At 56.4% G+C, this 26,429-nt stretch overlaps 3 protein-coding genes across 4 annotated transcripts in view; 2 read left to right on the forward strand and 1 right to left on the reverse strand.

The window, feature by feature from the left end:
* Positions 1 to 81: 81 nt before the first annotated feature.
* Positions 82 to 9,862, forward strand: FNDC8 (fibronectin type III domain containing 8). 2 transcript variants are annotated; one of them, XM_075561403.1, is made up of 4 exons: positions 82 to 182; positions 5,055 to 5,424; positions 7,430 to 7,666; positions 8,362 to 9,862. In XM_075561403.1, exons 1-4 carry the CDS (start codon positions 163 to 165, stop codon positions 8,512 to 8,514), a joined length of 780 nt encoding a protein of 259 aa, XP_075417518.1. In that variant the 5' UTR covers positions 82 to 162; the 3' UTR covers positions 8,515 to 9,862. The 2 variants fall into 2 exon arrangements, with proteins under 2 accessions (XP_075417518.1, XP_075417520.1); XM_075561405.1 differs by lacking the exon at positions 82 to 182 and adding an exon at positions 1,434 to 1,714.
* NLE1 (notchless homolog 1) lies at positions 9,850 to 17,238 on the reverse strand. Its single transcript, XM_075561401.1, has 13 exons — positions 17,191 to 17,238; positions 16,938 to 17,081; positions 15,266 to 15,483; positions 14,654 to 14,733; positions 13,750 to 13,826; positions 13,516 to 13,613; positions 13,091 to 13,283; positions 12,579 to 12,714; positions 12,423 to 12,469; positions 11,580 to 11,782; positions 10,965 to 11,124; positions 10,778 to 10,848; positions 9,850 to 10,162 (listed from the first exon to the last, which is right to left on the reverse strand). The coding sequence occupies exons 1-13, from the start codon at positions 17,212 to 17,214 to the stop codon at positions 10,150 to 10,152; spliced, it is 1,464 nt and encodes a 487-aa protein (XP_075417516.1). The 5' UTR covers positions 17,215 to 17,238; the 3' UTR covers positions 9,850 to 10,149.
* UNC45B (unc-45 myosin chaperone B) overlaps positions 16,307 to 26,429 on the forward strand; it is a 41,969-nt gene continuing 31,846 nt past the window's right edge. Inside the window, exons 1-5 of the mRNA XM_075561406.1 lie at positions 16,307 to 21,415; positions 21,748 to 21,787; positions 23,653 to 24,781; positions 25,679 to 25,846; positions 26,295 to 26,331. Of these exons, the coding sequence (XP_075417521.1) occupies positions 24,776 to 24,781; positions 25,679 to 25,846; positions 26,295 to 26,331 (211 nt within the window). The 5' untranslated portion in view covers positions 16,307 to 21,415; positions 21,748 to 21,787; positions 23,653 to 24,775. The remainder of the gene's footprint in view (positions 21,416 to 21,747; positions 21,788 to 23,652; positions 24,782 to 25,678; positions 25,847 to 26,294; positions 26,332 to 26,429) is intronic.

Below are 26,429 nucleotides of genomic sequence, written 5' to 3' on the forward strand. Positions count from 1 at the left end.
CGGCACCGCGCGGCACTCACCCACGCCCCTCTGTTTCCCGCTGGTCCTCCCCCCTCCCCATCCCCCTCCCCGCTACCGAAGAGCCCCCGGCCTAGATGCTGGGTGCGTGGCCCAAAAAGTTAAACAAGAGAGACCAGCCCCTTGGCGAGGGAAAGACAGACGATGGGGAAGGCATCGAATAGGTAAATCGGGTCATTTGTAGCCGATAGGGAGGCCCCTTTCCGTCTCCATTTTCCCACGAACTCGGTGTGTAAGACGCGCACGCAGCGCGGCTTGGGCTTTCCATGGGGCTTGCTGGTCCCACTGGCCCTGGTGGCATAGCCCACAAGGTCGGCAGCTGCTGCCTGCTCCCCTAAAGATTTACAGGCACCCCAGGGGGACAGTGCTCCCCTCCCCCTCCCTATAGAGTCTCCACCGATCGACTCCGTGGCGGCCCATTGTGCTTGTGCCTTGGAAGAAATGAGCCGACTCTGCGTGCTCTGGCCTGAGTTAGGCTCTCCCTTCTTCCGGTTTCACAAATGAGGCCATGGGGGGTGCTAGCAAGTCCACAGCTGGCCCTGCCTGCGCGAAAGTGCAAGGCCAGTGTTGGTTAACTCTGCCCCTCCCGCCCCTCCAGCCCCGAATGGTTCACACGCTTACCCATGGTCATAGTCGTTTCTTGGGGAGCAGAAATAAGGTGCTCTTCATGGCCCTCTGCGGTACCCACCGATGTCACTCAGTCCATAAAGGCACTGGGAAGCAAGGGGGCAGTGGGGCACATTTAGGGTTCTAGCAATCTAACCTGCGAGGATGTAACTGGGGGCCAGCTGGGCATATTAGTCACCATCCGTGTGGAGAGCCCAGGATTGCAGAGTAGAGAGCAGGATTTCCCAAAGTGGGCGATACCCCGCGGGTGCTAGCACACCTTTGTCATATGTAGTGGACTGTGGGTTCATTGTGATCACGTATCTGTTGGCTTCAAGCAGGTAGATACCAGGGGGGTGGGGCACACTGGATTTTGGGGGGGGATTCCTGAAAAGGTGGAAGCAGGCCAATTAACATTGGGAACCTCTGATTCTACAGCTTCAGCATCCACAACAAAGTCCCCCACACTACAGACCCCCTCTCTGGGCGTCAGCTGCCTCCCTCCCTGCCCAGTCTGCCTTCTCCTCCTTCCTAGAGCAGCTCTGGAGGGCCCAGGTGTGACCCAGGCCGAGCTCTGCAGAGATGAGATGGCAGGGTCGCTCCACAAGAAGACTGCTCGAACTGGAAGGGCCAAAGAGGCCACACAGTCCTTCCACTGGCTCCACCCTAGGCCTTGGTCTCACAGGCCCCGCAGCAGGGGTGGCCCCATCCAGGGGGGGGGCAGCCTCTAATTGTTACACTGGCCAAGGATTGTGAAGTCAGCTCCCTGCACCCCTGTCCCACCCCAACCAAGGGCTGGTCCTCTGTAGCCACAGCTTCTCTCTGCTTCCTGACAACTTGGTTGTCCTGCGCCGTGACAGCCGTGGTCCCAAGCAAACCAGATGGCATCAAAGGCGCTCCATCAAGTGGGAGATGGGGAGGAGGCCATGGTGAAAAAGGAAAACCGCAATATTCTGAATGTACTCGAGCAAAGGCAGACTGACTTTCACAACCCCAAGTCCATGAACCGGATCGTCACTAACAAAGGACTCCCACTTTCCTCAAGGGGCAGTTTGGTTAAATTCATGGAGGAAGATACCATCAATGTACCGTAAGACCCCCCAGTCTGGTCCCTTCCCTCCTCTTCAAAGGCTGGGGGTGGGGGTGGAGGGGTGGGCAGAGTGACTTGACCTTCACATCCCAGGTCCTGGACTCCCAGGCAAGAGGACATAGGCAGGGTTGGACGTGTCTGTATATTCCCGAACGTGTAGAGTGCCTACTCCAGGAAACCTTCCTGGATTGCTCAGAGATGTGTTGATGGGGCTCCTCCTCCCCTTTGCCCGACCCTGCTCTTCACCCATCCCAGCCCCACCCACAAATGTCTGCATGGGTGCTGTCACCTGCACAACATGTCTTCCAGGGCCCCCTCCATGCTTCTAGTCCCCTGTGCTTCATTTCACAAAACTCTCTGAGGACCTGTGAGGTGCTTGGCCTGTTGGTTTCCGGGACGCTGAGCTGGAGCTCCAGTCTGGTGGGGGGGAGGACCAGACAGCAAGGAGAAGGAAGGCACGTGGTGCTGCTGCGTAGCCCACCGTGAGCAAACAGCAGGGTGCTTAGCTTTAGGGGCTCACGGAGGCTTCTTGGGGGGATGGTATTTCAGCTGAATTAAAAAAAATGGCGTTCTCAAGTGAAGCGGAGGGTGGGTGATAGGGGCCTGGGGGCCTGTTTCCTGAGTGTGTGGCCTGTCCGGGGGCTTAAGGGCTCCACACTTGGCATAATGCCCTTCTCTTTCTTGAAATCCTTAAGCTTTTAAAAAGGGGGCCATGCGCTTTTGCTTTGCAAGGAGTCTCGCAGATTCTGTAGCTGGCCTTGCGTCTGTGAAAGGGTGAGGAGGGGCGTCCGCTCCCTACAGATCTGGTGAAGGTGCTGGGTGCTTAGAGGCCACATCAAGGCCCGCAAGGGAAAGCTTGAGCTCAAGGCCAAGTCATCTCTACTGCCTACTCGGTTCAAGGGGTTAGACAAGGTAATGCGCATCGGAGAGCCTTGCCTTGTTTGGAAATGAAGGCTTGCGCCATCCGGTAAGGCTGCTGGGGGGTCAGAAGGAGTCACCCTCTGGTGGATTGCCCAGGACCCACTGCCTTCAGTACCAGCATTTCCAATAAGTGGTTCCAATCCGGAGATTCACTAGGACAATCAAGTAGGAATGACATCAATGCCCAAACCTCCAGTCAACAAAAGATCTGTGCAGGGGGACCGTTGATTCCAAATGTCCACCATGGACAGGTGTAGGGGATAGGCTGAGCGAGATTTCTTAAGAGGAGATTGATGGGCCTACAGGATCCCCCATGAAGCCTGAGGCTGGCTGGGATCAGAGATCCAGGTGTAGCATGGTGGGGCCTGGCAAGGCAGCCAGAGAGGGGCAGAAAGAGCTGGAGGCCGAAGGGCACCACGTGACTTGGGGAGAAGCCTAGAGGTCAGGACATCTGGTCTAGTTCCAGTCCTGCCACCAGCTCCTGTGTGATCGGGGCAAGGTTCTTGACCCTCCCGGGCCTGAGTGCCCTCTGAAACTTGCTCTTTACACTGTGGATGTTGACTCCTTAGAGGGGTCAAGAAATGATTTTCGGTTGCAGAGACCAGTACGATGAAAAGAAACTAGAAGAGAAAGTTCCCGCACACATGGCACATAGACAATTAGCAAAATGTTTGTGTTCACTGTCTGTGCATATGTTACGTACACCCGAGTATATATGATACAACTATAGGTTTAACCACACGTGCGAGCCTACATTCTCAATGTAGGGGCAGTTAGACGAGGCTGCATGTTAGGTTGCCACATAAAATGCCATTTTCATTTTGGGTCAAGGTAGAAAGCGACTTAACCACCTAAGTAAACTAGATGTTTTAGCTTTAACTCTCTTACGAATCTTAATAAAAAGAAAAGAATCTTAAGTAAATAGAAAAAGTAGAAAGCGATTGGATCGCTCAACTTTTGGGGCTTTGATGTTTAGAGAGGGAGTAATGTGTACAGGTTTTTCTTTGTGACAGTAGGGGATCGAAAGCAACGCAAATATCTGCGCGACGGGAAAACCACACAACAGTTCAAACGAATATCTGTCAATATAGATGGAGCTAAGCTACACGGGTCGAGCGATAGGAAAGTGAGTTGCATGGCTCTGCGCTGAATAATAGCATCTCCACAATGCTTGGCAACATGCAAAATAGTGCTAGATCTTGCCTAGGGATGACATGCATATGCAACAAACCTCTAGACTCACGTGGGGAACAGTAAGCGCACAACATTTGGATGGATTGGAATGTGTTTCTGGGCAGGAGGACGAGAAACAGTGGGGAGAGAGAAGCACATGGGTGGTGGGGGGGGGGTGCTTTAATTTACCAATCTGGTTTTAATTCTTAAGCTGAATGGGGAGTAAATATATTATTCGTGATATCTTGGTAGATGTTTGAAGCGTTTCATAAATTCCAAATGAGCTTAATTGCTCTCTTCCTATAGGTGTCTCTACACCCCCATGGGTCCCTGTGGGCATCTTCTGAGGGGGTTGGGCCTCGCCCTACAGGAGGGACTTTTATTTTAAAGTATTTTATTGGGGACTCATACAACCCTTATCACTGATGTCAAGCACATTTGTACATTTGTTGCCCTCATCACTCTCAGAATGTTTGCTTTCTACTTAAGCTCTAGGTATCAGCTCCTCATTTTATTCCCCTCCCTCCCCGCTCCCCCCGAGACATGACATCTTAATAAAAGTTCAAAAATTATAAAGGATGGTGAATTACCTTTTCATTTACACGTAGGCACACGTACACACGTGTATTTCTCATGTTTTTCTGTGGATGTACACTTGTAGCTTTGTAAGTATCGTTTTTTAAAACATAATTCACACATTATAGTTTATTGATTGTTATAAAGTACTGAGTCATTTTCTGTTTATGTATGTCCATTTACATAAGCCATATTTAATTTCTGTAGACCTTTATTAATGGACTTAATATTCAAATCATCACACATATAAGCAACTCTGAAAAATCCTAATATACCAGGGAGGAGCCTTCAAAGAGTTCAGGGGAAAATGGAATTAAAAAGTCATGGAATTTTTCCAGAACTTTTTGAAGCCCCTAGAGGAGGGACTTAAAGCGTTCGCCGGGGTTCTCAAATCTTGGTGTATTTGCATTCGAGGCATCTGAGTATGTGATCACATCCCAAACCTGTTGACTCTGAATCTGGGGGGGGGAGCCCTGGGGACCAGGAATCTGCATTTCCAGGAAGCACCCTGGTGGGTTTGAGGGGCTGCTGCGGAACAACAAAGCTGTTCTGAGCTAACCAGAAGCAGCTGGGGGTGCTGGGGAGTCAGGCCCAGGATGCCTTGGGGGAGGGGGGCGGCGGAGTCCTTCACCAGGCTAACCTGGCTCCCTGTGCCCCTCTCCTGTTCCAGGAAGCCAGTGCCAGCGGAGGATTCAGAATGCAGCTCGGACGACACCAGCATCTCCCCCATCTCGTCGTCCTTGCTGAACCCCATCAAGCTGACCGTCACCCAGCCCACCAGCAGCTTCTTCGCAGGCATGCTGGAGGGCGAGCTGAACCGACTCAGCCTGTCCTCTCTGACCAAGAAAGAAGACAAACGGGAGCTGGCTATCTGCCCACACCAATCTCAGACCCAAGTGGCCCCCGGGGCCCTGCTGGACCTGGACAACCCCGAGGTGGACACAGACACCTCCTCAACGCCCTCAGAATCCACCGTGGTCGTGGAGGTTCCGGAAGCCCCCTTCATCTGTGAGCACACCGTCAGTGACTCCACAGCTGTGGTGGGTGTCCCTTGCTCGCGCACTCAGCAAAGGCCTGCTGGACGCGCCCTGGCCACTGCCTGGCACTGAGCCGCTCTGTGGGGAGGGTGAAGATGCTCCCTGCCTGCGTCGTCGGAACCTCCATGGTTTAGTAAGCGGGCGGGGGCAGATCCCTAGGGCTCCAAGGCAGATAGAAAGGGCTCGGGGCCCCAGGGAAAGTTCAGGTCCAGGGCCAGCGGGAAGTCAGGGGCAAAGGAAGGTGTGCCCCAGCTGCAGGACTCAGCTTGGTGGTTCTGGTGCCGTCTAAGCTGGGACAGAGGTTGTCGAACGTGGCGAGAGGATTGTCTGTGGAGGCGCTCGTGCCAGCAAGGGGGACCTTCCTTGATCTCGGGTGCTGCTCACACCGTCACCTGGCCACAGATCACCTGAGCATCTTGCTAAAACCCACCTTCCTGGGAGGGCCGCCTCCCCCGAGGTTCTCATTCCCAGGGCTGGGGTGCTCGAGAGTGAGCATGTCTCACGCGTGGTCCAGAGAGGCTGGTGCTGCGGGTCCACATTGCCCTTTGAGCAGCACTGTCTTGGGTCAGAGAGCAGAGCTCCCCTGGGGGCCTTGCATGGAGCCTCTCCACTGTTGGGCTGCTCTGGATCGTTCGGTTTGCAATAGGAGCTCCGCGGAAAGCGGAGATGTACCTGGAGCTGTATCTGTCGGAGGAGAAGCCTGGGAGCCCCATTGTTGGGCAGTGTCCCTCTGAGCATGGTCAGTCCCTGGGATGTTTGTTCCCCGCTTTGGGAAGGGACAGGGATTCTCAGAGCATCCGAGACTCATCCGAGAATCTTATTGAAGATGGAGCTGCCCCAGTGCCGGGCCCCACCTGTTGGTTCCGAATCTCTGGGGACCAGGGACCACACCACCTGTGTCAGCATCACACAGCAGCTTGTTGGAAAGACACATTCCCGGCTCCCACCTGGGGCCTGCTGGATCAGCAACTGTGGGTGTCCGCAGCCACTTGACTTTGATCAATGCCCATAGTGTGAGTACCATGGGCCTAGACAGAGAAACAAGATATAGGGACCAGACGAGGGACAGAGGGCCCAGGTGCTGGAAAAGCTCCCTGGGATGCTTAGCCAGGTTTGGGCAGCAGTTTAAAACCTCCAGGTGCTCCTCAGGAGAAAGACGCGGCTGTCTACTCCCATAAAGAGTCACAGTCTCAGAGACCCACAGGGGCCTTCTACCCTGCCCCAGAGGGTCGCTGTGAATCAGAATCGACTCGATGGCAGTGAGTTGTAGCGCAAAGGCGCCTTGGTCGGGCACTGGCTGGAGTGTGTGGCTGCTACCCAAAGGCCAGCAGTTCAGATCTGTCGGTCAATTTATCCTGGAAGCACTCAGCTCCCCTAGTAACAGCCCTGGAAACCCTACAGGGCAGTTCTGTCCTGTCCTGTCCAGTCAATGGACCTGACAGCAATAAGAGTTAGTTTGGCTTAGCTGTGGTGCGGTGTAGAGGTTATTTTTGTTTGTTTTTATTAATCATTTTATTGGGGGAAGGCTCTAACAAATCTTGATAATCCCTCATTCGACTGTATTAAGCACACTTGTATGTATGTTGCCATCTTGTACGTATGCAGGTTATAGATTTGGGGGCTGGTTTGAATCTTGGCTCTGCTCCTTAATTGCTATGTGGCCCTGGGAAAATCACTGACTCTCTCTGGGCCTTTAAGATCATCTGCAATGAGTGAGGTGCACAAGGTGACCTCTGAAGTCCCTCTCAACTGGTGTAGACCCTAGCATCCCTAGGAGAGCTGGACTGGGGCGCACTACCCTAAGGTCGAAGGGAAGGCTGCCTGGGGAGGAGAACACAGCACATCCTCTCGGCCAAGTGGGTCCACCCAGTGGTAGAGCCTGACCCCTCCCGCCAGACTTGCTTCAGCTCCAGCAGGGGCAGGGTGACAGTGGAGGCACCCTGAACTTGGGTGGGCAATGGGGTAGGCCAGGCCAGGCCTGAGAATGCCTGGTGCTCTCTTCCCCCAGATCTCCTGGACTTATGCCTTGGGCAAGCAGCAGGTCAGCTTCTACCAGGTCCTGCTGCAGGAGGTGATCAAGATAAAGGACAATGAGCTGCCCAAGACCAAGAATCGCCCTTGGATCTTCAACAAGATCTTGGGCACCACGGTCAAGCTAATGGAACTGAAGCCTAACACCAGCTACTGCCTCACTGTCCGCGCGGCCAACACAGCTGGGGTGGGGAAGTGGTGCAGGCCGTACAAAGTGAGCCCGGGGAGAAGAGGGGGGCAGGACGGAAGGGCAATTACCAGGGAGCTGGCGAACACTCCTAAGCCCTCCCTAGCTAGCTTTTCTCCTTGGTTGAGGGGTGGGGTGGGGCAGCTCAATTCTAGGCTCTCTGCAGGGAGGTTTAAGGATCAACCCGGGACCCACTAGGAACACAGCATCATAATGTCTAGCTTCCAGAGCCCGCCCTCTCTGGGATTCCCCACCTCAGTACCAATAATCCTGTGTAGACCAGGATGCCAAGGGCATCGAGGGAGACGGGAGGTAAGAGGCTAAAGGTGGAAGAAGGGAACAGCCCAGCCTAGGTGTGGGGTGGGCACAGGGGGCAAGAGGCCTGAGTTCAGATAGTGTGGAACCTTCATAGCTGGCAGGAGAGACATCTGAGTCCTTCCTCCATCAATGAACGCGAGAACAACTGTGCTTTCTGCTTCCCTGGGCAGTTCAGTCTCAGAAACCCAGAGGGTCACTATGAGTCAGCACTGACTCCAGGGCAGTGAGGCCTTCACCTGTCAGCCAGTTGTGAGCAAGTCAGAGACCTCTCCTGGACCTGTTTTCTGGGTCGATGAATGGGGGGAAGAGGCTATCCAAGATCCCATTGTAGCAGACAAGCCAGACAAAGTGAGCCAGGTCTAGGTCTGGGAAGAGATTCTCAGGATGTTCTGGCTTTGTTTCAGTTCGCAACTGTGGCCTCGGACTTGAACAGCTTCCCAGAGAACAACCCCATCCAGATCACCGTGCAGCGCCGGGAGCCACAGCGGAAAACTGTGACGGTCGGGCACAATGAGCTGCGGAAGCTGGAGGATCTTGAATACCTATTTCCCTACTAAGAGAGAGGGCCCAGGAAGCCCTCTGGTTATCTTCAGTTCTGGCCCACGACCCTCAGGAACCAGAACCATGAGACGTACCATCAGCATCAGGTGTCACTCGAGGGAACCACTGCCCAGCCTGCCAGCCCAGGTCCAGGCAGCAGGGCTACTGCCACTCCACCCCTGGGCCAAGGCCAGCGGGAAGCTCTGCTCACCCGGGGGCATCTCAGGCTAGCCAGGCCCAGTCACTGCCCATAGCTGCGAGTCTCCCTGTGTCCCCTCTTCCAGGTTCCTTGTTAAAGAATGGCAGGTCACCCAGGACCCCCTGAATTTTGCTTCATTCTGTGAACAGTCTTAGCGGGGCCAGATACGACCACCCATCTTCCTCCTGCTGCCAGGATCGAGTCCAGGTGGGTGGGAAGGTGGGAAACTAGAGTGGCCAGCAGGCGGATGCTGTCGAAACCAGCTAGCCACCCTGCCAGGATCACTCTTCCCCCGAGAGGTAGCCTGACACACACAGGCTGAGACACCGGCCCACTGGGGCAGTCGGCAGTGCTGGGCGGTGTGCAGCCTAGTGCCGGCAACGCGAACACGGTCAAGTGGACGAGGTCAGAGGCCACTCCTAGCTTGATCTCACTGGGCATCGCCACGACCAGTCACCCTTGATTCAATCCCAACTCAAGGCCACTCTGTTGAGTGTCAGAGGGCATGACGGCACTTTAGGGATTTTGGGGAAATCATTTAAGCCATGGGAGATGAGACGGCCTCCTGTTTAAGGTGGAAATTCAAGAGCTACAGCAGTGAGGTGATCCGTAAACCCCTGAGCGCTGATGGGATGGGGGGCGATCATATTTCAGACTGCCGGGGCTCCGGACAGTTCAGGCAAGGGCGCTTTAGAAGTTCAGCCTGATTCCGTTGTTGGATGGAGACCGTGACACACATACACACACACACACCGGCAGCACCGCCCCCGCTATCAGTTCTCCAGGCCTTTCCATCCCAAGGGCCCAGCGCAGGGCGCTGCACCGCCCAACAGAAGTCGGTGAGACCCAGGACACCTGTAGCTGCGCCCTTCAGCCCAGAGGCCTTTGGTGAGTGACGGAGCTTCCTGATGCCCACTCCAGCTAGGGAAAACAGGCATGGGTGACTACACAGGGCCTCACGGCTGTAGATGACCACCTGTAGCCCATTCACTCCAGCCAGGGCCTCTTAGCTCATCTGCTGGACTGTGGCGGTGCACCCTCCAGGTCATGGTCAGTGTGGTGGTGGTGTACCCCAGAGCAGAGGGGGCGAAACAGATTCAGCACAACCCTTAGTTAAGCCCTGGGATTCCAGGACAGAGTTACAACCAGAATATACAAAATATAAGTTATTTATTTCATCCAGAATCGCCTCCAATGCTAAAGCGCTCGTGAGAAAGAAGGCCCAGCCAGCCATGCTGCCAGCACCCCCTGCCCACCAGCAGCAGTAGTGCAGGGAACGGTGGGAGCTGAGCTCAGTGACAAACTCCCAGGGCTCTGGGCAGTCCAGGCTGGGAGCTGTGGGTGTCCCCACTGGGGCTTGTCCGGGACAGCAGGACACCTCATTCTCTCTGGGGACAAAGGCGTGTGAACGGCCAGGGTAGGCAGGTGCAGGTCAGAGGGAACTGTGGGGCTTTCATCGCCTCCATCTGTGGAGAAGGGCAGAGAGTCAGGATGGGGGCATGGCCTCCCAAAGAGAAAGGGGAGCTGCCAAATAATCCCAGGAGCCTTCTGCAGAGGGACCCATGGGTCCCCCCACATCCAGCAAGATCCTAACCCCCCAAACTCAGGCTGCACAGTTATTGCCCTCCTCAGCTGAGACCCCCCGAAGCCCACCAGGGCCGTCCAGGGACAGTGGCCAGCCTTCCAGGTAGGTCCACACAGCTTCAGTCCCAAAGTGCATGCTCCCTCCCACTGTGGATCCCCCAACAGTGCTGAGCTTTGACAACTCCCAAGAAGCAGGTCACTAACCACCGTGCACCCCGATATTGTACAGAGAAGCACAACCAACACTTGAACTCGAGCTAACAGCCGCTCTGTGAAAGTCCTGGTCTAGACCTGTAGCCCCCCCCCCAACCCAGGCCACCTAGCTGCCTACGGACAGAATTGCTCCACCCCTGCCTCAGGCCAGTCTGGGCACCACAGTCCCCCAGGATGCTCCGACGGAAGGAAAAGGGGGCAAGAGCAACCAACTCTAGGGCAAGAGAGCCCAGCACCCCCCTCCCTGCCCACAGTCCCACCCCCACTCCTGTCACCCCACTCACATCCGGAGGCATTTGTCCTTCCCGCCGCTGGCTACTCTCTGACCATCTGGACTCCAGTCAACAGCATAGACCTAAACCGACGAGGAGGGGACAGGGTCAGGGGAGAGGCCAGGAGGCAGGCCAGGCTTCTGACCGGGGCCATCCCTGCTCCTCCACTCCCCACCCCAGGGAGCCAGGACATACGTACCTCGTCGGCATGCCCAGGGAGGTCTGCAGCCAGCTTCTGGGCCTTCACGTCCCACACCTTGAGCGTACTGTCACTGCTGCCACTGACCAGCAGCCGGCTGTCAGCCGACCACGCAATCTGGTACACGGCAGCCACGTGGCCCCGCAGGGAAGCCAGGTACCTGAGCCGGGGACGAGGAAGTGGGAGCTCCACATGCTGACCGAGGGGTCCCCCAGCCCAGCGCCGTGGCTCTCAACCTTGGCTGCATGTGACATTGTACAGGATCTCAGGCCTGGCTCCGACCCAGGCCGACTCCAGCAGGGCTGGGGCTCCGGGCTGGCCTGGCTCAAATAAGGAACTGCGTTCCCATCTCAAAGGGCTGGGACACACACCTAGTGGGCCCTCAAAAACCAGCGGCCCTCAGTTCTAGTCAGGGATCCCGCCAAGACCTTTGCCTCACCCCGGCCTAACCACACCCCAGTGCGCGTGGCCTCGTCCCGCGGGGACCTGTTACAGGCAGGCTCAGACTGGGCTAGGGTGGCCTGAGACACTGCATACCTACCAGGCTCCGGCTGCAGGAGGGAAGGGAGCTCAGAAGGCCCAGGGCCCCCACCCTGACCCCCGGCGCCCACTCACTTGCCGGTCCGGCCGTCCCACAGCTTGATGGACTTGTCAAAGGAGGCGCTGGCGACGAGGCGGGAGTCGGGCGAGAAGAGGACCTGGTTGATGAGGGCCTGGTGTCCCGTCATCCGCGCGAGGGGCTTCTTGTCCTCTGCTGGGGACCACAGGAAGAGGGTGAAGTCATCGGAGCCAGACACCAGCCTCTCGGGGCCCTGGCCCTGGGAAGGCAGAAAGCATGCTGGCTGAGACGTGGCCTCAGAGGAGGGCCCGATCCCAGGAGCAAATGCACATCCCTTCCCGACCAGCACCACGGCCTGGCAGGTGTGGCGCAGCTCTGGGCAGCCTTGGGGAGTCCCTCTGGTGATGGGGTGGGCCTAGATAAACAAGGTGGTAGTGGCCCACCCAGAGGACGAGGCAGCTTGCTGCTACAGTGCACAGCACCCTGCTGGGCCTAAAGGGAGACACGGGAGGGAGAAGCTGACAGTGGTGGGAGGGGCCCAGCAGTAGCAAGCAGCCCGAGACACTAGGAACCAGGAGGGTGGGACGAGACAGCTGCAGTGTGGCTGCCGATCGATCCCTGGAGCCAAGAGCTGCCACGGGGGCCCCGTGTACACACACTGCACGCACGTGTTTATCTAAGCACTCTGGCAGGACACGAGACACTGGCAGTGCTGGCTGCTTCCAGGGGAACGGGCTGTTTGTGGCACAGGAAAAAAGACTACTTTTCTGTGTCCTTTGAGCCTTAGGCCTGAGGGGGCGGGGGTGGTGCTGTCAGTCCTGAGTGTCTGCCTGTCGTGAGTGCTGTGGGGGCCAGCTCAGGCCCAGGCCCAGGCCCAGCCAGGGCCTGCACATACGCACCCGCACGAGGTTGTAGCGGCCGAGGGCCCGCTCTTTCAGCTCCTGCACTGTGTCCAGGGACCGGAGGGGGGAGACGGAGATGAGGAACAAGGCGCATGAGAACAGCCACCACCAGCGGCCCTGCTCCCCAAGCCACCCCTCCCTCTGCTCACTCACAGGACCCCCGGAGGTCTTGGGCGTTAACCGTGGCCTCGGCAGGCTCGAAGGCCCCAGTGCGCAGAGCATAGTCGGTGCTGAGAGCCATCGTGTTCACCCAGTGGCCGTGGCCTTGCAGCGTCCGGCAGAGCACACCCTGGATAAGAGTGAGAGGGGGTCAGCCAGTCAGTGTCACACACTCTCTCTCTCTCTCTCTCTCTCTCCCCCACTCCAGGGGCGCACACCCCCAGCTTAGTGCCAGAAGCTGGGACATGGGGCTGGCTCTTCGCTGCGATCTGAATCAGACCACCCACTAGCCCCGAGTCTCCTCCTCTGTAAACCATGGGCCCCACAGATGAGTGTCTGGCAACATGCTGTGGGGACCGGACGCTGGCCACAGGCCAGTAAGGAACTGGCTCTCCCCTCGGCAGCACGCCCCCCGGAGCCTGGAGCGCGCCCATGGACACGCATGGCCTGGGAGCAGCCCAGGACAGCCATTCCCCAGCCCCACTCCAGAACCCCCGGGGTCTTACGTCGTGAGCTCGCCAGACTTTGATGGTTCGGTCCTGAGAGGCAGAGTAGAGAAGCCCGTCCCCTCCCCACCGCAGGCAGGTCACCGATTGGGTATGCCCGGTGAGGATGCGCTCGCAGCGGCCCCCGGTAGCGTCCCACACCCGCACGCTGCCGTCCTTGGAGCTGCTGGCCAAGTAGCGGCACTCGGGGTTCCTAGTGGGGAGCAGGGAGATGGGGCCTCACTTCCGAGTCAGTAACGCCTGCCCCCTCTTTCCTCTGGCTCCTCCTCTTCCCAGCTCAGAGCCTCCTAACCCAAGACATGGGGCTCTCCCCTGCCAGCAGCAATGCAGACAGTCCCCAGTGCCAGCTGCTCTGGCTCGGGCAAGGAGGGGGCAGCTGTGGACACTGCACATGGCCCCCACCCCAGCCCTAATGGCTCCCGTACACGTGGAGAGGCTCCCAGCACAGGCCCGTGATCCACTTGCTGTGGCCGGCAAGAGGCCTGCCCTCCTGCTTCCCTGTGCTCGGGTCCCAGAGGAGAATCTGGAGAAGAGAAAACACAGGATGGGCTTTTCCAATATTTCCCTAACCCACCCCACACCCCCCAGAGCCCACTGGAAGTGACCCCCTGGCAAAGGAGGCCCCCAGCCCCTGTCTAGTCACCCAGGACACCGTCTACCTGGCCATTCTTGCAGCCGGAGGCCAGCTTCTTGCCGTCTGGGGACCAGGAGATGCTAAGGACCCAGTGTCTGTGTCCTGAGAGACGGGATGGGGGAGAGGAAGGAGGGACCACATCTGTGGTTAGCCCCAGCGCAGGCAGTGGCCTGATCTCAGGGTGCTCTGCATGATGGCTGGGTAAGTAACCGTGTGAAGGACAAGAGCAACAGTGGACTCAACGCAGCAACGTTCGCAGGATGGCCCGGGACACACAGACGTGTTGCTCTGTCACACTTGGCCCCTGCAGCACAGGCAACACCACCTTCCCAGGAGCACTCGTGAGCCTGGGCGAGTCTTCCCACGCACATCCTCCCAGGCCCTTCTCACAACAGCTCAAAGGACCACCGGGGCAGAGGATGTGTGCCCTGCACACGGCCACCCAGCTAGTCCGTGCTTTGCAGCATCTATGCCAACGGTGGTCCCCAGCCCAGAGCAGGAGCATCACTAGGAGCTTGTGAGAAACGCAAACCCCCAGGCCCCACCCAGACCTCAAGCCGAACGCATGCTCACTGCCATGGGTGGTAGCTCCTCTCTGGGGAGTACCCAGCCTGGTCGAGCGTAACAAGCTCCGCCCATCAGTGATTCTTACAAAACTTGGGAGACCAGATGTAACCCTGGCCCTTTGTCAACCAGCTTCTTCCCACCCACCGCTTCCATGACTCCGGCCCCTCCTAGGCAGGCTGTAAGCGTGGCTAAGCTCCAGGGCGCAGCCCAGCCAGGATGGGACCCACAGCAGAAGCTGGCATGCACCAGAGAGTAAGGGGCTGCACTGTGCTGTGGGCCACCTCAAGAACGACATAGCTGGGCGCATTAGCCCCCATCACTGTGCAAAAGCCCCTTCCCCGGCCGGCCGGCTGCATACTGACCCCTGCACGTGAAATGTGGCGTCTCGGTGCTGAGGTCCCAGAAGCGCACGGTGGTGTCCCCGGAGCCGCTGGCCAAGTACCTGAGGGGAGAGGGGCTGCTTGGTGGCTGCAGTGGTGGGCTGGGTGGCCCGTCCCCCCAACTCAGCCCCTGTGCACCCTCCTGCCCATTCGCTTGTCTACTGAACACAGAAGCCAGAACTGGACCTTGACCTCCCCCTGACCCCAGGACTCTGTTTCTCGCCTCTTCTTTCCTAAGGGAGGAGCTACAGTAAGAGGCAGCTTTGAAAGCGCTCCTTACTGTCAGGGTTTCCCACATGCCAAAGGAGCTAAGATTGCGTGACTTGGTCACACAGCTATGAATGGGCCGAGCCAAGCGTGCAGCCCAGACCTCCTGACATCAAGTCCAGGGAGGAGCCCAGATCAGAAGTCCTTGGCCTTTGAGGAGGACACCTCCCTGGTCACAGGGAAGCCACCCACTCAAGGCTGAAAAGCCCATGGCTCTGCTCTTGGGGTCCAGCTCTGATGGTTCTCCCTCCCCACCTGAGCCAGAGGCTGTATTCCCCAGCCCCACCCCTCCCCTCCTCGCTCCCCCCAATGCCACGCTGTCCTTACTTCCCCGTGGGGCTGAAAGCCACGGAAATGACCGCCTCGCTGTGACCCTCCAAGGAGCTGGTGCAGCGGGTCACAGCCCGAACCCTGAAGACAGCCTGGGGCTGATAGATGATGTCCAGGACTTTCTCTGTCTCCAGAGCCTGGGACTCCAGCGTCTTCCCCAGCGAGGAGACAATCTCAGCATCTTGGATGTAGAAAGCCAGCGGTAGGGGGTCCTCCTGGAGGGCGAAGGGCAGCATTAAGGACTGAGGGGTCGGAGCTGCGGGAAGGTGCAATGTCCTACTCATTTGCACTCTGCACGGGACCCCTCCTCGAGGGGGACCTTGAGAATGACCATGGGGCACTTTCGCAGCTCGGTGCAAGCAGACATTGATATTCCCACTTGAGAGATGAAGTAACCGACCCGATGTCCAATTGCTAATGGTAAGGGACTCAGGCGGTTTGGTGTTCTTCGGGAACGAGGAATGTCTGGGATTCGGGTGAGTGTACAGCTTCTGAAAGCGCCACACTGCGCTATATCATACGTAAGCATCATCGAGAAATCTGGTAAGAAATGCAACCCCCCTGGTTCACCCCCAGAATCTGGTTCCTAAATCTGGGGTGGGAGTCCTGGAGCCATAGTTGTAACGCATTCCTACCCTCTAAGCCAGGGGCAGGAACATCTGGCCCACAGGCTCCATACAAAACAACAACACACCCTAAATTCACTGCCATGGAGCCAATCCTGATGCATAATGACCTTATAGGACAGGGTAGAATTGCCCCTGAGAGTTTCCGAGCCTGTAACTCTTCACGAGAATAGAAAGCCTCATCTTTCTCCCAAGGGGTGGCTGGTGGTTTCGAACTGCTGACCTTGCAGCAAGGCCACATAAGGCCATGAAATCCTCAATCCCCGCTAACATCACACACCTCACTGAGAAGCCGTTCCAGCCATCGCATAAGGAGTGAGTTAATTACAGGTTTGACCAAATATGACAGGCTAAGTGGATAGTTCTGCATGGTCTACGAATGATGTTATCAATTATGGAAATGGCCCTTGGCTGAAAGCAGGTCCACTAGCCTGCTTAAAGGCTCTGAGAGCAGCATGCGGAGATGGGAAATACTGTTCAGAGGTTAAGAGGGTGGGCCTGGAGTCTGACCGGTTTGGATTCTAATGCTCGATCCACATGCGCGGGGGCTGCCAGGCCCGTGCCACGCCTGTCTGGGTGGTCATCTTTTCAGAAGCACTCAGTTGAGCAGGCGTTTCTTCCAACATGCACTGGGTGGGTGGGTCCAATCCGCCAACCTTTAGGGGTTAGCAGTTTGCACAAATCGTTCACACCCGGGACCTTCGCTAGCCTGTGTAACAGCTTGGAAGTGGCTTTACCCTGCCAGGCCCCGCTGGAAACGGATAAACGAATGTGGCCCAGGAACTACGGCAGAGGAATCGTGACCATGCTGACAACGCACGCGATGCGCTAAGTCAACCTTTACGTAAGCGGGTAAGGCGCGTTCGTCGAATACACCTTCCGACTGGGTGGGAAGCACTTCCCAGGGCCCACACTGGGGAGTCGTGGCCGGTGTGTGGGGGACCTGGGCCGCCAGCCCTCCGGTCCCGGGAGCCTTTGCTGTGGGGGCGGCCCGGCCCCCGCGCGGAGGAGCAGACGCGGACCCATCCTCACCCGCCACTCACCTGGGCCAGCAGCGCGTTGCACACGAGCTGCAGCTTGTCCGGGGTGATGTCCAGCGGCACGTCGAACGGGGCGCCCAGCAGCTGCCCGCCCTCATCCTGGAACTGTACTAGCAGCCGCTGCACGTCGTGCGCCGCCACCGCGTCCTGTACAGACACGGGGGGCGAGGGTCAGCCCCCCGCCGCCCTCTGTGCTCCGAGACCCCGAGCCCAGCTCCCAGCTGCAGGACCCCCGCCCCCATCCACGCACACCCACCGCCGCCGCCGCCGCCGCCGCCATCGTGCGTCCCACGTGGAGCGAAACGGTTCCGGCAGGACAGAGCGCCGCCTCCGCGGACGGGAGGGCGACGCAACCGGAGACATTGCCCTCTGGTGGTTCGGAGGGCAAATGCCGGGCCGCTCCTGGAAGCGGGGCGAGGAGGGGCAGGAGGGTGTCTCCCCTCCACCTGGACAGGGCCGCCTCCCCACCGATCCTTCCTAGTGCTCGACGTGTACAACCTTTTGGCTCTTCAAAACAGAGATTCTTGCCCCATTTTACAGATGCGGAAACCCAGGTTCTGAGAATTTAAGTCTTTTCCTCCCAAATGAGAGAGGGAACAATGCTTGAACATGGCTATCATCATCATCAATCAATCAATCATCATCATCATCGCTTTACCGCGTGAATAGCTATAGCAATGCTTTGCCCTTGTATGTCTCAAGGGTTAACTGACTCGATCCATTTTAAAAAGTAACAATAACTCTGCCCTCCACGGAGTGGTCTCTGACCTTGTGCCTCTATCTCATTTGTGCGGGAGCTGCTTTCTGGAGCGCAGCCTGTGCTGGAATGGGACGGGCCTGCATGGCTAGGGCTCTAGGAAGCAGTGCCCTCGGCAAGGGAGAGTTCCAAGACCAGAGATGATGGAGTGGAGGGCAGAAGTTATTAACATTTTAATGCATCAGATCAGTTAATACTTGGTGAGTGTACAAGCAGACCATTCCTACAGTTGCCAACCCTAAAAATCGAGAACGATGATGGTAGCAACATGGCAGGCGCTGTTCTGCGTGCCTCAAGTTCAACTCAAAAACGCCCTGCCATCGAGTCAATGCAGACTCATGGTGACCCTGTGGGACAGAGAAGAACTTCCCTGGGGGTTTCTGAGACGGTCCATCTTTATGGGAGTGGAGAGCCTCATCTTTCTACTTCAGATCGGCAGGTGGTTTCCAACTGCTGCCTGTGCAGTCAGGAGGCCAGCGCGTAGCCCACAATGCCACTTCTTACAGACAAGCCCGTGTTACAGACAAGGAGCCAGAGCCGAAGGCAAGGAACGTGAGCTCGCTTGCAAAAGCCTCTGCCTCTTCCTGGGATCATATTCTGGATCCTCCCCTTTCATGTCCCTCACATCAGCCACGCCCAGTCAATCCTGCCTCCCTAACAGGATCACATGGTGGACTTGTTCACATGTTCGTCGGAGTCAATGTCATTCTCTGCTTGGCCAATACAACAGCCTCCACAGCCTCTCCTGTTTCCATTCTTGCCGCCCCCAAACTATTCTCCACACTGAAGCTGGAGTGGAATTTTCAAGATGAAATTTGCTTTGACTCTCTCCTTTTTTTATTTTGACTCTCTCCTTTCTTTTTTTAAAATCATTTTATTGGGGGCTCGTACAACTCTTGCCACAATCCATACATCCATCCATTGTGTCAAGCACACTTGCACATTATTTGTTGCCATCATTATTCTTAAAACATTCTCTTTCCACTTGAGCTCTTGATATCAGCTCCTCATTTCCTCTCCCTCCCCTCCCTCTCTTTCACAAACCCTTGATAATTTATAAATTATTATTATTTTGTCATGTCTTACACTAGCCGACGTCGCCCTTCACCACGTTTCTGTTGTCTGTCCCCCAGGGAGGGAGTTATATGTAGATCCTTGTAATCAGTTTCCCCTTTCTACCCCATCTTCCCTCCACCCTCCCAGTATCGCCACTCTCACTACTGGTCCTGAAGGGATCATGTGTCCTGGTTTCCCTGTGTTTCCAGTTCCTATCTGTACCAGTGTACATCCTCTGGTCCAGCCAGATTTGTAAGGTAGAATTGGGATCATGATAGTTGGGGGGAAGGAAGCATTTAGGAACTAGAGGAAAGTCGTATGTTTCATTGTTTCTACACTTCACCCTGACTGGCCCATCTCCTCCCCGAGACCCTTCTGTAAGGGGATGTCCAGTTGCCTACAGATGGGCTTTGGGTCCCCACTCTGCACTCTCCCTCATTCACAATGATATGATTTTTGTTCTTTGATGCCTGATATCTGATCCCATTTTCACCTTGTGATCACACAGGCTGGTGTGCATCTTCCATGTGGGCTTTGTTGCTTCTCAGCTAGATGGCCGCTTGTTTACCTTCAAGCCTTTAAGACCCCAGATGTTATGTCTTTTGGTAGCTGGGCACCATCAGCTTTCTTCACCACATTTGCTTATTCATCCGCTTTGCCTTCAGCACTCCTATCAGGAAGGTGAGCATCATGGAATGCCGGTTTGTTAGAACAAAGTGTTCTTGCATTGAGGGAAGACTTGGACACTCGCCTTTCTAAAGCCTCCCCTTTACTTGCAGGGAAAACCCAAACTCTTTATAATGGCCTCTGGCTTTCTGACCTCTCCACCCCCTTCCTCTCTGCCCTGTCCTGTCTCCATGCTTTGCACATGGATTTTTTTCTTTTTCTGGAACGGGTTTCCATTCTTCAAGTCTTGCCTTCAATATTCATTCATCCATTCAACAAGTTTATATTGAGCACTGGTTCTCAATATGAACCTGCCTTGGGAACTCAGTCTCTTGCCAGGCACCTGTGCTGGACGCTCTATGCTCTTTGCTCACCTGACCATTCGCTCGTGGGAGAGATGTGCAGCAGTCTGCTCACCTGAGGACATACAGCCTTGGGGGCCGCGTGAGACAGCTCCGCTCGGTCCTACAGGGTCACTATGAGTTGGAATTCACTCGATGGCACTAGGTTTGGTTTCGGGATTCACCTTTTCAAGGAAGCAGCTCCGAAATTAGTGCATGTTTCCCTGTTAGGTGTTTCCAAAAGCATCCTGGTATTCATCATCACACGCAGAAACCACAGATCCATGAACTAATCCTTCAGCATATTCTGAACACAAGTGTTCTCTGCTGCCATTATCATGTACGATTCTTGGTACATAGAGAACCAAACCCATTGCCATCAGGGCCATTGACTCCCAGCGACCCTGTAGAGCAGAGTAGAACTGCCCATAGGGATCCTGGGACCGTAAACCTCTGTGAGAACACAATGCCTTTTCTTTTGCTCACCAGGCAGCTGGTGAGCGATGACCAGTCAACATGGTCCTTCTAGTCATAGCTCCTTATGGGGTGTACTAAAGTTCTGAGCTACATGCGTGTGGCTGTGATGCCACACATGCGGCTATGAACTTAGAGGGTGTGAAGCCACACCCCATGTCTGTCTGCTTAGAGGCAGTGTTCTCAAATTCAACGCTATTGAACTCTAGCGCATAGTGACCCCACGGGACAGGGTAGAACTGCCCCTGTGAGTTTCTGGCACAGTGACTCTTTACAGGAGTAGACAGCTCCATCTTTCTTCCTTGGTGCAATTGCTGGTTTCAAACTCCTGACCTTGTGACCAGCAATCCAGCTGGTCATTAAGCCACCAGGGCTGCTGGAGTAGGGACTACTTCTTAGAGGGAATTGAGGCCCAGGGAAGGTAGCCAACGTACTCAAAGGCCTACAGCTGGGAAATGGCAGCCAAGCAGCCTAGCCCCAAGGTCAGTCCCCTTAACGCCTGCATCACACTGTTCTTCCAGTCGGAAGAACACAGGACACTTAGGTTCAAGTCCTGAGTGTAGAATGAGGGTAAAACTGCCCATGTTGGTTTCTCAGACTGTAACTCTATGGGAGTAGAAAGCCTCATCTCTCTCCCTCTGAGCAGCTGGTGGTTTCGAACTGCTGACCTTACAGTTAGCAGCCAACCACTGTCACCAAGGATCCTTTAAATGCTATGAAACCAAAGGGTGTGACTTAAGACACCAGCTTTCACTTTCCTCGGGGGTGAGATCTGCTAAAAGGCAATCACAGTTCCATCCATCTGAGACCTGGCTGGGACACAGTGAGAAACTACAGGACCCTTGGGGAGAGCCTGGCCAAGATCTCTGTCTGCAGCGGGGAGGCTGCTGAGGCCAGATGCACCTGGGCCTGTGGCACTGACACTCAGGAGCAGCACAGAGGCTGTGGGGCCCCTTCTCCTCCTCTGGCCCAGACGATGGGATTGGGGGACAGAGCGGCAGGCAGACTGGCTTCCTGGACCATGGAGGCAAAGGCCCAGGGACCTCAGGGCTGAGAGCCTGAGGACTGAAGAGAGACTTGGCTGCTGGCTGAGGAGAGGTGCCGCTGTGAACCCGGGCCATCTCCTTACTGTTTGCTGGTCCTGACTTGTGGTCACCTAGTAACGTCCCGAATGAGCCCCCATAACCGTGAGTATTGTCTGTGAGTTCTGTGCCGCCATTGCAGTGAATGATCAAGGCCGGCACAGAAGCCGAGCGCCGTGCGTGGAATGGATGCTGTCAGAGTAGGTGAGGCAGGAGAGATGGGGGGGTGAAGGCATGTCTGACCCGGCCTCAGGCCACAGGAAGCCAGAGGAGGTCAGAGATGAAGTCCTGACCTTGCGATTTGCTCGCAGCCCGGTACCTCGGCCACAGCACCACCGGGACTCCTTAGGGTGCAAGCAATGCTTGTGCGATGCTCGATCCCGCCAGAATTCAAGAAGCAGAGTGAGAAGCCGTTGCTCTTCCCAATCTGTTTGCAGGCCCCGCGGGGATCAAGCCTCTGCCGTCGTCGCTGAGTGGGTGAGTAGCCTGGCTGTCAGAGTGTTGTGCACTGGATTGTGCCAGATGCCAGTCGAGTAAAATGTAAACCCGATCGCCTGCTCTCCCTTTGGACCCAGCTTGAGTTTGCCCTAGTGTTTACTATTCCAGCTTTTTTCTTGATGGAGATCCCCGCCCCCCCGGTTTATTTTGATAGTGTTGTTGGTCTTTTTTGGTATGTTTTCCAGAACATGAAATCCAGGGGGTCCATCTATAGAGACAGTAACGAGTCATGGTTTCTTGGCGGTGTGGGAGGGGAGGTGGGAGGGGAATGGGGAGGTAACCCTGAGCACAAGAAGGGACAAAGTATGCCGGAACTGACCGCAGGGACGGTTGTACCACTCGTGTTAACGCAGCGGGACTACGGGGTGTATGGGATGTGAATTAGACCTCAATACTATTTGTCAAAGGCACTGACCACTGCCTCTGGTTCGATGATGTTACAGGATTTCCACGGTTGTCGATCTACACGAAACACAGCGAGGGCCACAGCTTTCCCCATGGAGCAGCTGCTGGGTTTGAACTTCCCACCTCTCTGTCAGCAATCAAGTGCTTAGCTGCTGCCCTACCTCTCCCTCATTCACTGCCTCAAGTCCAGGCTGACTCACAGTGACCCTATAGGGCAGGGCAGAACTGCCCCTGTGAGTTTCCGAGGCTGTAACTCTTTACAGGAGTAGAAAGCTGGCTGGTGCTTGAGAACTGCTGACCTTGCAGTTATAAGCCCAATGCCTAAGTACTACACCAACAGGGCTCCCACTGCCCCAACAGGCCTCCTTAATCTAGGATTGTTTTAATTTAAAGTCACAGATGTGTGGTTCTCTGCCAATGACAGAGTTCCTTATCATATGATCTCATTGCTACAGTGAGCTTACCCTTAAAGGGGCCTGAGGCTTGGGGACACCATTAAGGTGGTCAGCTCATCCATCCATCCATCCACCCATCCATCCACCCATCCATCCATCCATCCATCCATCATCCATCCATCCATCCACCCACTCATCCACCCATCCATCCATCCACCCATCCATCCATCCTTCCACCCACCCACCCACCCATCCATCCATCCATCCATCCACCCACTCACCCACCCACCCATCCATCCATCCATCCATCCACCCACCCACCCACCCATCCATCCATCCAACCATCTATCCATCCATCCATCCACTTATTCATTCATGGAACACGTGTCAAGGTTGCCCTTTGTTCAACAGGGCAGAATAACGTGTCCAAGGCCATGGGGCATCCAGAGTCACGAAGCTGGGGTGGGTAACTGCAACGGATGCTTTTTCTTTAGGCCTTTCCCAGCCCTGGTGCAGGAAGCTTGCAGCTACACAATCGATGCACTTAAACTGTGCTGGCGAAGAATATTGAAAGTACCACTGAGTTAGTTTATTGTGGCCAACCTGGCTGATAAACACATGTGGGGTTAATTGAAGGGTGGGAGGTAAAATGGCTCAGTGAGCCTTGCCTTTAGAGTTCTCGGTCCCTTGCTTTCTGATAGTCGGACCAGGGTGCAGCTGCCTTAGCAGTTCCCTGCTTCAGAGAAGCCACATGACCCAACCCGATGCAGCCCTGGGTGCTGGAGCAGCTGTGGGGAGACCCCTGCCAGCGCTGAGATGTTTACACGTTCACTGATTCAGCTTTCCTCCTGCAGTCGGCATCATTGTGTGTGTTTTGTGAGATGGAGGAGGACTTTGTGGGTTGGTGTTGGACATATGGGTTAATGTTGGACTTGTGGGCTTGGGGGGCACTGGGTTGGGATGTTTTCTTGATGTGCACTTAACCTTTATATAAAACTCTCTTATACATGAGTTTCTGTGGATTTGTTTCTCTAACGTACCCAGACCAGCACAACCATGGACTCCCCAAAGAACAAACACATCTGTCTTAGAAGAAGTACAGCCAGAGGCTCCTGAGAGGCCAGCAGCGTGAGGCTTCATTGCACAAACTTTGGACACGTTGTCAGGAGAGACCGGCCCCTGGAGAAAGACATCAGGCCTGGTAGAGGGGCAGCGACAAAGGGGAAGGCCCAGGACAAGATGGATGGACACAGTGGTTGTTGCAGTGGGCTCAGACCTAAGAACAATTGTGAGGTGGGCGCAGGACCGGGCAGTGTTCCGTTCTGTTGAACTCGGTGTCACTATGAGTCAGAACCGACTTGGCAGCAGCACCTAACAACACAACTAATGAGCGTGGCGAGGCGGATGGAGATATCATTCATTCATTCATTCGGGAAGCGTGTCTGGTCACTCACTGACTGTCTGCCAGGCCCTGTGCCGGGGAAGCCACACTGTAAGCTGGGGTCCTTGTCCTCTGGGAGGTGACTCACAGCCCAGGCTTGGAGACACGGAGAGGCCAGAGAGTCCTGAGCCCCAGTGGAGACAGCCTCAGGAATCTGCCTTGAGAAGTCAGTCTCTTAGCAGAAACAATTTCTGTCCCAGAGATCCCTCTCTGAAGGTGAATGCACAGCCTGAGTAAGACTCCCTGCTGAAGAGCAGGGTTCCCAGTTGGATGTGAGAAGGGGGTCGCAGGAAACTCCCAGCCTGGCCTGGGAGGAGATTTCTGTCTGATGGAGGACACAGAGTCTGCCCCAGGGAGCTGCCAGTCTGATGGGAGAGGCGGGTCGACCAGACGGGTGGGGTGACGGAGGGACACCGATGGAGCCCAAAGGAGCAGCAAATGTAACCAAGCACACAGCTCCCTCACAGGAAACGGAGCGCGCGCGCCCTGCGGTCTTCCTGCAAGCAAGGCCAATTGGCGCCAAGGGCAGCAGGAGGATCTGGGGAGTTGTAGCCGGTGGAAAGGAGCCCTGGTGGCGCTGCGGTTAAAGCGCTCAGCTACTAACCCAAAGGCGAGCGGTATGAACCCACCGGACCCTCCACGGAAGACGAGGCAGCCTGCTTCTGTAATCACGGCAGCCTTGACCCCACACACAGTTCCACGCTGACCTACGGTCGCTGTGATGTGATGGGGGTGCGTGGGTCTTCAGACAGGACGCATGGAAGAGGCCAAGGGAGGGGAAGGCGCTTTCTTGTCCCCTTCTCCCCACCCCCCCTCTAGAAAGGCATTTCTGGGAGTCTCCAGTTGCTCCGGGCCCTGGGCAGCTGCTCTGTGTGTCCAGGGCTGCCTGCCCCTCAGCTGTCACTCCGCTCCCAGAATAGCAGTGACTGGCAGCGAGGAGGAGCCTGTTTATCTGGGATGGCGGTGGAGAAGGGGTGCTATAACTCTGCCTAGGGAAGGGGGCCAGCTAGGAGGGTTCCTGTCCCTTCTGGATCCTTCTCTCGCTCTCTGGGGTGTGAGCACCTGAGTCCTAGGACTGCCCCTGAGCCTCTCGTGGTAATGACGGGCCTGTCTGGGGAGGGGAAGGGCCCTGAGTACCCATGACACACTTCAGGGACACCTGCCCCCGTGGCCAAATATGGTCTGGAACCTCTGGCCGCCAGGGAGATAAAGTCTCCCTAGTGGGGGCTGGGAGGAGCAGACCCAGGCTGTGGGGCCAGAGAGCCACACCACAGAAGCCCAGACCTCAAGCTCCGTCCAGCGGACACCGGAGACCGTGAGCACCCCTGGGCTGGGGAGGACTGCAGTGAGGTTCAGGCCTTTTCAGGGGCAGGGGGTGGGGGGTGGACTTCACCTGTCCAGGCTGGGAGGGGCAGAGGAGGCACGGGGGACAGGGACCCCTCTCCACGTAGGTCCTGCACTGAGCAAGCATTGTGTCCTATTGTGGGGCACTGGAATTGGGAGTCGTGGTAGCCCCCACCCTCCGCCTCCCCCCGCAGACTCCTCACCCTGAGGTCACCTGGAGGAAAGGAGCCCAGCCTCCGTCTAGGGTGAGGGGCGGTGGGACTGAGCCTTCCTCTCTGCCGACAGATGGCGGAGGTGGAGGCCGTACAGCTGAAAGAGGAAGGGAACAGGCACTTCCAGCGCCAGGACTACAAGGCCGCGGCCAGGAGCTACAGCCAGGCCCTGAAGCTGACCAAGGACAAGGCCCTGCTGGCCACGCTCTATCGGAACCGGGCAGCCTGTGGCCTGAAAACGGTTTGGGCCTGGGCTGGGGTGGCCAGCATCTATTGACCTAGCCCTCTCGCCCGTCCCCTCGGGCCAGAAGAGGACACTGCCCACTCCTTTCCTTGAAGGGACCACCATGCCCTGCCCCTGTGCGGAGTCTGATCGAGACAGAAATCCCTCCAGATCAGAATCGGTCTGCTGGGGCCAGTCTCCCTGCGGCTGAATGACGTCCGCATCTCCATCTTGCGGATGAGAAGGCCGAAGCTCAGGGAGCTTAATTAACTGGCCCCAGATCTCCCACGTAGTGAGAAGCAGAGCTAGGATTCAAACCCTGGTCGACCCGATGCCAGAGCTCACCCACTCTTCCATGCCCAGGGAGGGACACTCCCCTGGGCCGCCCTCTCTCAATCCTCCAACAAGCCCCCCTCCCCTCACTACAGGGGCCCACACTGACCAAATGACCTTCCCCATTTCTCAGGAGAGCTACGTGCAGGCGGCGTCAGATGCTTCCAGAGGTGAGCTGCCCCTGCCCCTGCCCTTGCTCTCATCTCCACCTACCTGTCTCGCCCTGCCGCCCCCACCCCCACCCCCAGAGTCCCAGACACGTACAGGA

The sequence above is a fragment of the Tenrec ecaudatus genome, chromosome 10, assembly GCF_050624435.1.
Source record: "Tenrec ecaudatus isolate mTenEca1 chromosome 10, mTenEca1.hap1, whole genome shotgun sequence".
NCBI classification, from domain to species: Eukaryota; Metazoa; Chordata; class Mammalia; order Afrosoricida; family Tenrecidae; genus Tenrec; species Tenrec ecaudatus.